This window comes from Phoca vitulina, unplaced genomic scaffold, assembly GCF_004348235.1.
Source record: "Phoca vitulina isolate PV1807 unplaced genomic scaffold, GSC_HSeal_1.0 scaffold123, whole genome shotgun sequence".
In the NCBI taxonomy this organism is placed as follows: domain Eukaryota; kingdom Metazoa; phylum Chordata; class Mammalia; order Carnivora; family Phocidae; genus Phoca; species Phoca vitulina.
In genome coordinates this window covers 349,340-362,507 of record NW_022589826.1, presented here as the reverse complement: position 1 = coordinate 362,507, position 13,168 = coordinate 349,340, and the positions used below count along the sequence as shown (strand labels likewise).

Below are 13,168 nucleotides of genomic sequence, written 5' to 3'. Positions count from 1 at the left end.
TTAAGTCAGAAATCCCAGTTAACTCAGCTGGTTTCTCCACTCCAGGTTCCCCAAGGCCAGAATCAAGGTGTTAGCCGTTTGGGTTCTTCTTGGTAGGCACTTGGAAAGAATCTGATTCCACACTCATTCAGGTTGTTGGTGGAATTCAGTTCAGAACTAAGTTGCCCATATCCTGATGAAAGAAAGCAAAGATTTGAATCAGTGGAGGCACTCTGTGTTCATGAATTACAAGACACAACACAGTAAAGATATCAGTTCTCTCTACACTGATTTATAGGTTTAATACAGATCCTATCAAAATCTCACCAGGAACTTTTTGTAGATAAACTTACTCTAAAATTTATATGGAAAGGCAAGGGACCTTGAAAAAACTAAAGTTTGAACAAGAATAAAGTGGGAGGAATCACTATGCCCAATGTTAGGGCTTACCGTCTATCTACAGTGATCAAGAGAGGGTGGTGTTGTGGACATACAGAGATACAGAGTTCAATATAACAGATTGGAGTACCCAGAAGCAGATCCACACAAAAAAGCCCAACTGAGGGGCGCCTGGGTGGCTCAGTTGGTTAAGCGACTGCCTTCGGCTCAGGTCATGATCCTGGAGTCCCAGGATTGAGTCCTGCATCGGGCTCCCTGCTCAGCGGGGAGTCTGCTTCTCCCTCTGACCCTCCTCCCTCTCGTGCTCTCTGTCTCTCATTCTCTCTCTCAAATAAATAAATAAAATCTTTAAAAAAAAAAAAAAAGCCCAACTGATTCTTCACAAAGGTGCAGAAACAATTCAGTGGAGGAAGGATAGTCTTTTCAGAAAATGGTGCTGGCACAGTTGGGCATCCACAGGCAAAATAAAATAAAAATAGCCTACATTTCAAACCTTATACAAAAATCAGCTCAAAATGAATCATGGACTAAAATATATGACCTAAAACTATAAAGCTTTTAGAAGAAAAGATAGGAAATCATTAGGACCTAGATTTAGGCAAAGATTCTTAGAATTGATATCAAAAGCATGGTTGATTAAAGGAAAAATTAATAATTTGGTCTTCATCAAAATTTAAAAGTGTTGCTCTGTTAAAGACTGCTAAGGATTAAAAGACAAGCTACAGGGTGCCTGGGTAGCTTAGTTGGTTAAGCGTCTGCCTTCGGCTCAGGTTATGATCCCAGGATCCTGGGATCAAGTCCCGCATTGGGCTCCCTGCTCTGCAGGGAGCTTGCTTCTCCCTCTGCCTCTTTCTCTGTCTCTCATGAATAAATAAATAAAATCTTTAAAAAAAAAAAAAAAGACAAGCTACAGATAGGGGAAAATATTTGCAAACCATATCTCTAACAGAGGACTTGTGTCTAGAATATAGAAGAACTCATCAAATCTCAAGCAACAAACAATTCAGTTAGCTCTGGGCAAAAGTCCCATACAGGCACTTGACTGAAGAACACCCAACAACGGGCAGGCTCCATTCATGCTCCACATCACCTCTCAGGCACCCTCACTCACAGGGTTACTTTAACTTTCTTCTCTTCATTGCAAGTTTTTCTCAAATTCTGTCTGATGAATTTAGACACTTTTTTCTTTTTTACAGAAATACCAAGACACTTGAAGGGTTACAACTGCCAGGAGAGGACACTGTGTGATTGGCTGGCAGCTCAGGGAGCACGGGAGTGGTGTGGACGAGTCCTTCACAGAGGTTGCTGGAGCATTAGGAAGCCTTCTTTCCTTACCGGAAGTGAGGCTGGGGTGTAGGGCAGGGAAGGCTCAGAGGCACGGAAGGATCAGCTCCACACCAGTAAGCTTAGATTTATACTGACTTTCATTTTTAAGTGGCTATCTACTCAGCCTCAAGAGACAAACTTTTAGTAACAGCTATGGCATGGGGCACCTGGATCCAGTCCTACGCTTGGTGACAACCTCTGAACGTTCATGAGCAGGTGGCACATGTATGTATGTTCTGTAACTCAGCCAGGGCAGTACAGGTACGACGGCGGGAAGACTTGTACTCTCTCGCCCACCACAGAGTCAAGAACATGCGCACCGGATCCCAGGAATTCTTACCACATATGCTGTCCTGTTGTGTGTGGCCACGTCCTTCTTCAAAAAAGGGCACTGTGCCCTTAATGGCCCCATGTTTGGCACCAGATTTTTTTAAAGAAAGGCCAACAGATTTGGTCAGAAAACAAATAGCCCCTTTTAGATTGAAGTAATATTTAAAAAAGAATTTTTAAAGATTTATTTGCGAGAGCATGTAAGCAGGGGGAGGGGTAGAGGGAGAGAGACTCTCAAGCAGACTCCATGCTCAGCATGGAGCCCAACGTGGGGCTGAATCTCACAACCCTGGGATCATGACCTGAGCCACAATCAAGTCGGCAGCTTAGCCGACTGGGCTACCCAGGCGCCCCAGCAATTTTTGAATCTGTGTAAACAACAAAAGCAGGAATAGGCAAATGTATTCGCTCCCTGTGTCCCACAGGATGGCACCCAGAGAAGCCATGTGATAGCAGTGCATATGGTAGAACATACTGCTGCTGAGCAAGCCTTACTCCTCGGGAGAGGAAACCCCCTCCTACAGTCTCCGTGCTGGCGAGGGAGGGGCAAGTGGCCTTGGACAGGCTGTGCACCGTGCTCGCCCAGTCTCACTTGCTGGGTGGAGCACAGGGGAGAGCAGCGGCTGTTGAGTCCTGGTCTGTGCAGCACCTGTGTGGACATAGGGATTGCCAGGCCGACTCACAAAATGAGGACAGGCATGGATAGAACATCGTAGAAGAGAGTTTAGTTCTCCTCCTCTTCAAAGGAAGAGACAACTGTTCATCTTCGACTTCTTAGTGTGTGACCTAACACTGTGAGATTTGCTGACTGAATGGCTGTAAACACAGAGTTTGTTTAGAAATAGGAAAGAAAAGTTTATTTCTGGAAATAAGGATGTGAACACTGTGGTCTCTAACAGTAGGGATTTTATGTTAATAAGAGAGAGCAAGTAGAATCAACCCATCTTCAGAATCATTCATTCATCAGGTCGGCCAGGTGCTGAGCATAGAGTAGTGAGCCAGTCATTCATCTCTGTCTCAGCTTCATACCAGCCCTTCTCTATCCTGATCCGTAAGCAGGGGACGGAGGCACAAACATTATTATTAGGCTCTTACTATCGGTTGTAATAACTGGAAATCAAAAGGTGGTGGTAGTGGGGAGGAGGATGGTTAAAAGTTTTAATTCTGTAGTGAATACCCCAAACTAGTTTTGTAATGATCAGTTTTATGGGTCAACATGACCAGGCCATGGGGTGCCCAGACATATGGTCACACATTATTCTGGGTGTGACTGTGAGGATAGGAAGACACTAACATCTGAACTGGTATATGCATAAAGCAGAATCTCTTCCCTAATGTGGGAGGCACAAACATTATACCTAGGTTTTTACTATCAGTTGTAATAACTGGAAATCAAAAAGTGGGGGGAGTGGGGAGGAGCATGGTTAAAAGTTTTAATTCTGTAGTGAATACCCCAATTACTAATAGCCTACTGTTGACCAGGAACCTTACCAACAAAGTTGATTAACATGTATTTTTTGGGGGCGCCTGGGTGGCTCAGTCGGTTAAGCGGCTGCCTTCGGCTCAGGTCATGATCCCAGAGTCCTGAGATCGAGCCCCGCATCGGGCTCCCTGCTCCGCGGGAAGCCTGCTTCTCCCTCTCCCACTCCCCCTGCTTGTGTTCCCTCTCTCGCTGTCTCTCTCTGTCAAATAAATAAATAAAATATTTAAAAAAAAACACATGTATTTTTTGTTATATGTATTACATACTATATATTTGAAGTAAACTAGAGAAAAAATGTTATTAATAATAAGATATACTTACAGTACTGCATTTGTTGAAAAAAATCTGCATAGAAGCAGACCTGTGCAGTTCAAACCAGTGTTGTTCAACGGTCACTGTTCTTCTGTAATGGTGACTTAAAGTTTTCTCACAAAACTGAAACTTTGACTATCATGAAGGAAAAAAAAGATGGTCTACAAAGTGTGCTTAAGAAAAGTAAATAGCAGGGCGCTAAGTTGGCTCAGTTGGGTAAGCGTCTGACTTTGATTTTGGCCTCGGTCATGATCTCAGGGTACTGGGATTGAGCCCCACATTGGGCTCCACTCAGCACAGAGTTTGCTTGAGATTCTCTCCCTCTGCCCCTTCCGCTCATTCTCTCTCTAATAAATCTTTAAAAAAAAAAAAAAAAAAAAGGAAAGAAAGAAAAGTAGATAGCCTGAGGAATTAACTTAATGGCTAAAACTGTCATCATGAACAAATGAGATGGTACCACATTGGTGACCTGGAAATTAATATGTAAGAAGACCAAAATAGGGGCGCCTGGGTGGCTTAGTCAGTTAAGCAGCTGCCTTCGGCTCAGGTCATGATCTCAGGGTCCTGGGATCGAGTCCCGCATCGGGCTCCCAGCTCAGGGGGAGTCTGCTTCTCCCTCTGCCTCTCCCCCCAGCTTGTGCACTCTCTCTTGCTTTCTCTCTCTCAAATAAATCTTTAAAAAATAAAATAAAACCTTAAAAAAAAAAAAAAAACAACCAAGATGGTTGCACACTAATAATGGGAGTTTTGAAACCATAAGTGATACTTGCTTTAAATATTTGGTTTGACTCTACTGACCTAAAGGAAGTTTGAACTGAGCAGGCATAAGTTGTGATTCATCTACTATACTTTCCAGTGGAGTGGGTCGTGGGCAGGATAGTGTCTGTGGCTTTAGCAAGCACGTGGTTAGGCCCAAGAGGCCTGAAAGCTGAGAACCAAGATAAGCATTAGCGAATTTATCATTTTATTCTGATTTGATTAATTTTCACACTGTCTGCGTAGGAATATTTTCTCTGCAGAGAGTAGCAATATTAAAGAATGGCATTCCATGCCTGGCATACATTTACAGTGATTTCATGATGAAGAACCTAAGGTATTCACATTGGAATGCCTAGTCTGGTCAAGAAATTTGGATTCTTTCTATCACAGTAACCTCACCCTCAACCCGCCAATCTTATGTGATCTGCAAAAAATGTGCTAGATTAACTCAGAATCTAGAACCTCAGAATTAGACACAAGCTCAAAAGGCTATGGTGAGAAGTTCTTCAGAAGTCTAGATGGTATCATATCCAGAGCTATAGGGTCATCTCACGGTTACATTTAATGAATGTTTATCAGCACCTGCGTTCAAGGCACAGTGGGGAGTGTAAGATGTCACGGATCGGACCAGCTGATGGAGGATTCTTTATAGGCACAGCCTTCTGCCCACGAGACATCATAAAGTGCTGGCTGGAGGTGGCTAGCCAGTCTGGAAGCCCATTTCAGTCTAGTAGGTGAGAATAAACATTTCAGGTCCTACCCCTTCCAGACAACTCTCCTGTAGCCTCCTATCAAATAAGCTGTTCCTCAGCCACCTTCTAGAATGTAGAAGAGAATCCATCTCAGCCAGACTCTGTCTTCTAATACAAGATGATGGGAAGTGGTCAATAAAGCCCAGCCCAGTTTCTGTGGTCAGGAAGGGCTGCGGGTGGCTTCGGTTCAATGAGGAATGAGCACCAACTCTGCCACGTACGATGTGGGTCACTGTGATAGAACTTTTTTTCCGACGTGGCTTCTCTGATGTTGAACAAGGTATGAAGTTCGGGTGAAGCCTTTCCCACATGTGTCGCACTGATAGGGTTTCTCACCAGTGTGGATTTTTTGGTGTTCAATAAGGCTTCTGTTCCGAGTGAAACTTCTCTCACACTCGTTACATTTATAAGACACGGGAGCCTCAACATTTTCCCACTGGCCTTCCACCCTCCCCTGACTCTCCCAGGTCTCTCCACGTTCAGGATCCTGCACGTTTCTATCGCCATGGATCCTCTGGTGTCTCAGGAGGTGTGAATTCCGCCTAAAAGCTTTACCACACAGGGTGCACTGGTACGGCTTCTCCCCCGTGTGGATTTTGTGATGTTCTAGGAGGCTGCAGCTCTGGCTGAAGGTCTTCCCACAGTCCTCACACTCATAGGGCTTCTCCCCAGTGTGGGTTCTCTGGTGTTTGATAAGGTCTGAGCTGTGACTGAAGGCCTTGCCACATTCTTCACACTTATATGGTTTCTCCCCAGTGTGGACTCTCTGATGGATGACGAGGGCAGAGCTCCCGATGAAGGCTTTGCCGCATTCCTCACATTCGTAGGGTTTCTCACCAGTGTGGATTCTCCTGTGCTTGCTCAGGCCCGAACTCTGAGCAAAACTCTTTCCACATTCATGACAATAGTGCCGCCTACTTCCTGTGGCATTTTTCTGCTTTCTTGGTAACCTGCCCTCCTGTTCACCAGCTTCTACACAGGCAGGAATCTGGGCAATGTCTTCACTCAAGTGGCACGGTATTTCCCCAGGCTCTTGTCCTGGATGTTCCTCATCTGGGGGCAGGTCAGTGATCTCAGCCTGCATGTTACCACCTGAAATAACAAGTGGCCAGACATGGTCAGTTATGCCCTGCCACAGAGTTCCACAGACACTGGGATGAGGATTTCCGTGAAAGGATAAGGGTGGGAATAAAGGGGGACAACGGGTGCTGGGGAGGAATAGGCATGGGGCCATCGGGAGCAGGGTGCACACTGGGAGTGGAGGAAGGTGGTGAGGACTGTGCTGGGGACACACACAGAGGCTCTAAGTCCTAAGGACGAAGGCAGGGCCCTGCACTGGGGCTGAACGCTAGGGGGGCTGGGCAGAAGGCAGCAGGAAGCAGGCAAGTGTAAGGACTTGCGAAACGTTCTGTAAGAAACGGGGCAAGCGGGAACTTAGAAACTGATCCCTGATCAGGGATACGAGCAGTCACTCTGATCCCAGACAAGGACTGGCTTCAGTGCTGACAGATGTGAGCTGGAGCTCCCACTGTACCGGATGGAGCGGTGTGAGCTCAGACGAGTCAAGCTGTTGCCCTGTGTCCTGTGCCCTGATCTCTAGGTCGGCTCTGCTATCCATTCCAGGTCACTTCTTGCTCTCATGCTCTGCGGGCCCACGGCCCATTTCCTGAGGAGCACCCAGCTCTCCTCTGTCGAGGCTGGCAGTGGGGAGGGGATCAACACCGCGCACCTACTGTGAGCGAGGCCTGTGCGGGGGGTTGCATGTGCTGCATCCCACTTCACCTGACCAGAACACTGGCAGGACGGGGAAGGAGGCAAGGTCACAGGGGTTAAGGAGCTGGTCACACATGTGGTTAGCAGTTGGGGTTCAGAAATGGTGGCTCTGAATGCAAACAGTTCAAACAGGTTCTCACAGCCCGGTAGGTTCTGACCGATAAAGGAAGCCACGAAACCCTAGGAGAAACCAGCACCCATCCGTCTTACCCAGGGGGGTCAGGCCGCCACAGTTCTCCTGCCTTTCATCTCTGTGGAAGCTCCCCCGAGGTGAATCCAGCTGTGTCCATGCAGAGGAGAAAGCCAGGGCCACGTCTTCCGTTTTCAGCAAGCCCTGAAACAGTACATGATCCCACCTAGCTCCTCTTCCCCAAAGTCATGCCCACAGCTGGGCACAGGAGAGTGAACGGCTCCCCTAAAGGCTCTGCAGACAACACCAGTGCGGCACCTCAATACCTATTTCACCCGGTCAACAAAACCACCATGGAAGTAAACAATCAGTGAACACACGAGGGTAAGTGTCTTCACGTCAGTGTGTAGACAAAATAAAGGCCAACCCAGTGAAAGGACTGGAACCAAACCGAAACCTCTCAGAAGATTCGTGGGGTGATTTTCAGCAAAGTAGTGATGGGGGCTCATTGACATGAATGATTATTAAAATACAATGAAATGTAGGTCTGAGGTGAGAACAGTCAGGGAAGAAAGTGGGACTACAGAATCTCAAGGACATGAAGAACTGGACAAGAAAAGTAAAATCCAGTTTAAGTAAAGACTGTTCAGATTGTACTATTAGTTGAGATAAATGGACATGGCTCATCTGTCCTCTCAACTTTTAAGTTCCCTTGAGAGCCAGAGACCGTGTGTTTATACTCTAGTAACAGCATTAAAAAAACAAAACTTGGGGCGCCTGAGTGGCTCACCTCTAACTTTAGCTCAGGTCATGATCTCCGCATCACACTCCTTGTGCAGCGAGGAGTCTGCTTCTCCCTCTCCCTCTGCCTCTCCCCCCTTCTCATGCACTCTCTCTAATAAATAAAATCTTAAAAAAAACCCACTTCAAAACAAAAGCACCATCACAAAAGCTTCCGCTTGCATTTGCTGAATTGTACTTATTGAAGAAAATCCCATTGAAGCAGGGGCTGACCAGAGAGACGGAGTAGGGAGGATGTGGTAAGTACAGCACCCAAGCTAGTCATAACATAGGAAAAGGCTCTTAACTAGGCACCAAGAAGTTAGACCATGACAAACGACACCGGCATACATGAGAAAATTAAAATCCCATCTAGGACTTGGGTGGGTGTAGGATGTAGGGTGGGAGGGAGGGCCCTGCGCAGGATGCACAACAGGGGGGCTCCAGCTCACCTGGGGCTCTGAGGGCAGCCTGGCAGCCACCACTGCGTCTCCTCTGCAGCGCCCTCCCGGGGCAAGCCCAGGAACCTGGAGAACTAAGAAGGAAAGACGCTCTGGATGAGATGGACCCTGGCACCCAGCCTCCCTGGCCTGTGGATTCCAAGTTCAAAAACTGGGCTAGTAAATTCCTGCCAGGAAGTTCATACAGAATGTGCTCCTTTCCCCAGTGCCTGGTCCCTACCAGCTCCAGCCCTAGGCCTAGAGAGGCGTAGTGTGCTGTCAATATACGAAACCTATACAAAAAGGGCAGGATCCTTGGAAGGAATGATGAATTTAAGCAACATAAAACAAGCTTTTCATCTGAAGATCCTCTGAATTTTGCTTGGGAGGGGGAGAAAAATAAGATTTTGGTTAAAATGCCTTTAGTGGTTGTTAAGGGCCTTCTTTGGTTTTGAAAAACCAGAGTCAAAGAAGGCTAGAACCAGAAATGCACAGGCATCTGGTTGTATAGAACTTGCTTAGAGTCAAGAGAGAAAAGCAAGAACTTCAGGTTTCCCTGTAGGAGGCAGACTTTAAAAGGGGCACAGAACAGTTGGTTTAGGCTAGAACCTGTGTTGAGAAATAAAGACTGTGTGGGGGCTGCCATATCTCGGGGCTGTGTCCTGGGAACCCACACACATGTTCAGGACATAACGGTCATGTCCTGTGGAGTGATTCATGCTATTTTAACAACAGACCCAGGGTTGAGAAGATTTATACTCTCATTTGCAATAGTCCTATAATCTGTGGGATATTCTGACTGGCTTTACAGATTCTGGTCATTTTCTTCTTGGCACTTACCACCGTCTGAAACTATATTGTTGTGTTTATCTACTGTCGTCCCCACTAGAACATAAGCTCTGTGGCAGCCAGGACTGTCTCACCAACAACACTGGGCTACCACGTAGGAGGCCTCCACAATTATGTGTGAAATGAATGGAGAACCAGTTCTTTCCAAACCAAGTTTTACTTATTTAGCTTTTTATTATGTCCGGGCTTGATTAGGAAAGCTTTCCACCACTGTTTAAGAGTCGGTCAGTGATGGCCAAACAAAGTAGCGGTCAATGGACCTTAATGAAGCTGGATGAAGTCTGTAGAATTCAGACTGCCCAGAAGATAACACTCACCCCTGTCTGCTGAGGCCTGGGATCCCAGAGATTCGTGCTTGAGCAGAGCCTTCATTGGCTGGAACTGGGTACTCCATGGCCTCTGAGCTGGTGTCAACACCGCCATCTTGCAACAGAGTAGCGGACTCTGGTCACCACCTGGGACCTGGAAGTCATTCACGTATTGATTCATCAAAACTTCTATTTGCTTTCTATGTGCTAGTACTTCCTATTTTCCAGGCGCTATTTCTAAGAGCCTTATGAATATTAATTCACTGAATGCAGATAACAACTCTATGAGAAAAAAACCCAACTCTATGAGCTAGGGACTATTACTATCTGTATTTTTGTAATGAGGAAACGGAGGCCCAGAGTTGAAGCAACTTGCCCAAGGTCACCCAGCTAATAAGTGGTGATGCTAGGAGGGGGGGTCTTGGAGAGGGCCCCCGGAGCCCATGCTCTTAACCACTACCACATGCTCCCTTGTTACATACATTGTGCTCTATGTGAAGACTCTTTGGGAACTAGTGTTAAGTTCTCAGAATACTGTGCCTTTTCTTATCTGAAAAGTGAGGGCAATCATTTCTCGCTTATAGGGTTTTGGGACCAATAAGATGACAGTATGTACAATCACCTAACTCTGGACCCTGTACATGGTCTATCCCCATGAAAAGCAGGCTTCCTTTTAGACATTTATATTAAACTACATTTTCCAAGTTACTTTCTCACACGAGTTCAGACTTAACCACTTCTGTGAAGAATGAGGAGGCTGAAGCTAAGAGCCTTGAAATGACTTCACTGCTCAAGGGCTGGCGGGCAGCAGATCCCAGTCCAGAGCCCTGGGCTCCCGGTCAGTGCTTGGAAGGCTCTGCCACATGTCCTCTGAAGAACATTCACAAGATGGTGCACAGAGGACACAATCTCATAAAAGACTGGCGAGGCAAGAAGACGCAGGGGTGTTTTTGAGCCTGAGGTTCTTGGACTCCTTCCCACGTGGTCCAGGATAAAAGTATTTTAATGCTTACTAGCCTCTAAGAGAAATTTGGCCTTTCCTTCCATTATAAATGGAAGCAACAAACCAATGTGGCATAAGCCACAGGACTTAGTCACCAATAGAAATTACAGATGTTTTCACACCACATCACAGCCAGGCAAACATTGTCAAAGTCATTCATGCTTATAACAACTTTGAACCTCTACCAGTTACCGGGCCTGTCCCTAGTAGGTCTTACTATTTGGTGCATTAATTTTAAAGAACATATAGATAATTTTATCACTAATTTGTTTCATGCTCTGTTGAACCGTGTTTCAATGTAACTGAGTTCTTTTGTAATCCTTCATATTCTTAAAAATACTAGTATGAGGAGGGGTCCAGGGACTTCTCCGGAGGGGCAAAGAGGTTCATGATACAAAAAGAGATTGAGAACTTCTGGATCTTCCAGAAACGCCCCTCACACCGATCTTGAGACCTCAGGAAGAGACAGAGCCCGGCTCTCAGATACTAAGCCCTTTGCCTCTACCTGCGGCCCTGGCTCCTCCAGCTGCCTCTGCAGATGCTCCAAGAGCACCACCACCTCGTCCCCGCTCTCCGGGTGCTGCTCCCGCACCCGGGCCTGCAGCTCGTCGGGCAGGATGGTCAGGAACTGCTCCAGCACCAGCAGCTCCACGATCTGCTCCTTGCTGTGCGTCTCGGGCCGCAGCCACTGACGGCAGAGCTCCCGGAGCCGCCTCAGCGCCTCGCGGGGCCCCTCGGCCTCGGGGTAGCGGAAGCCCCGGAAGCGCCGGCGGGAGTTTTCTGAACCCTGAACAGGGCTGGCCCCCTCCACAAAGGCAGAGGCCTCTTCCTCTTCCACTTTTACGACCAGAAGGCCGATCTGGTTCTCTGCAGATTGGTCGTCCAAGGCTGTGCCTTCCTTGGATTCTCTAGCCATCCTGGGCCCAGGCGGTACTTGGGCCTCACTCTAGTGGGCAGCAGTATCTCTGCAGAAGACCCCTGCGAGTGGGAAATCACTATTAACCCGTCAAGTGCTAGCAGCCTCCCTCTCGTGCCCACGGGTCGAGGACATTACCAGGGAGATCTGGGGGACTGTTATGTGAACAAATAGTGCCAAAGTCAGTGAATCAGTGTCATCCAGTCTCTAGATCCAAATACCAGCAAACAGGTGAAATACAGAAGCAAATTAAATTAAAGGTTTTCAAACTTCGCTACACATTAGAATCATTAGGGAACTTTTAAAATATCCTGATACCTTGGCTGAACCAAGATCAATTATATTAGTCTGTGGGGGAGATGCCTGGGTGTTTAATAACTTAAATTTTTCTAGATGATTCCAACGTGCAGCTGAGTTTGAAAAGTAATAAGTTAAAGATACTAAAAATAAGCAATCAGCTAAGTTTAGAATGTGAAACATTTTATAGGACAGAAGACTGAAGCTGGTCCATAAATAAATGTTTAAAAAAAAAAAGGAGGGGGAGGGAAGGAAAACTGTCATAGATTAAAAGGGACTGAGTTGGAGCGCCTGGGTGGCTCAGTCGGTTGCACGGCTGCCTTCAGCTCAGGTCACGATCTCAGGGTCCTGGGATCAAGGCCTGCGACGGGCTCCACGCTCAGCCCGAAGTCTGCTTCTCCCTCTTCCTTCTCTTCTCCCCCGCCTCCTCTGCTCACACGCCCTCTCTCTGATAAATAAAATCTTTAAAATAAATAAATAAAAGACTGAGTAGACAAGTCAACCAAATGCAAATGGTAAATTATATCTGGATCCGATAGGGAAAAACAGCTGTAAAAAGATATATTTCAGGGGCACCTGGCTGGCTCAGTCCATAAAACATGCAACTCTTGATCTCAGAGTCATGGGTTCGGGACCCACTTTGGGTATAGAGATTACTTAAAAATAAAATCTTAAAAAAAAAAAGACATTTCAAACAATTAGGACAATTCATTTGACAATAGACAATTCAAACAATTGAACACAGTGATATTCAGGAATTACTGTTGATTTTGTTGAGTCTAATAATACTATGATTACATTAAGGTCCTTGTTAGAAACTCACACTTAAGCATCTGTATTTATGAGTGAACAGATATGATTGCTGGAGTTTTCTTTACTAAAAGAAAGGGGAATGAGGGAAGGAAAGATGGAAGGCAGGGGTAGAAGGGAAAGGGAAAGAAAGAGGGGCTAGAAGAAAGAAAGAAAATGGCCAAAAGACAGTGTTTGTTGAAGTTGAGGGACAGGCATATTGGGGTTCATGCTGAGATGTTTGAAATCCCTCCCCCCACCCCATTTAAAAACTAAAATCCTGGACGCCTGGTGGCTCAGTCATTAAGCGTCTGCCTTTGGCTCAGGTCATGATCCCAGGGTCCTAGGATCGAGCCCCACATCAGGCTCCCTGCTCAGTGGGGAGTCTGCTTCTCCCCCTTCCTCTGCCACTCCCCCTGCTTGTGCTCTCTCTCTCTCTCTCTCTCTCTCTCGCTGTCAAATAAATAAAATCTAAAAAAAAAAACCACACTAAAATCCTACCTTCCTTCTTTCCTTCCTGAATAACACAGTGTGAAAGCATTT

General features: G+C 46.4%; 1 protein-coding gene across 1 annotated transcript; it reads right to left on the bottom strand.

Annotated features, from left to right (window-relative positions):
- Positions 1-5,468: 5,468 nt before the first annotated feature.
- Positions 5,469-11,751, bottom strand: LOC116628564 (zinc finger protein with KRAB and SCAN domains 4-like). Its single transcript, XM_032398962.1, has 5 exons — positions 11,129-11,751; positions 9,630-9,774; positions 8,476-8,558; positions 7,324-7,447; positions 5,469-6,432 (listed from the first exon to the last, which is right to left on the bottom strand). The coding sequence occupies exons 1-5, from the start codon at positions 11,537-11,539 to the stop codon at positions 5,570-5,572; spliced, it is 1,626 nt and encodes a 541-aa protein (XP_032254853.1). The 5' UTR covers positions 11,540-11,751; the 3' UTR covers positions 5,469-5,569.
- Positions 11,752-13,168: the final 1,417 nt, after the last annotated feature.

Excerpts from the sequence above, each read along its gene's own strand:
- LOC116628564 (XM_032398962.1), bottom strand. The coding sequence starts at position 11,539 with ATGGCTAGAGAATCCAAGGAAGGCACAGCCTTGGACGACCAATCTGCA. Across the intron at positions 9,775-11,128 it reads TGGAGGAGCCAGGGCCGCAG|GTCCCAGGTGGTGACCAGAG; the intron begins GTAGAGGCAAAG and ends AATGACTTCCAG. Across the intron at positions 6,433-7,323 it reads TGGCGGCCTGACCCCCCTGG|GTGGTAACATGCAGGCTGAG; the intron begins GTAAGACGGATG and ends TTGTTATTTCAG.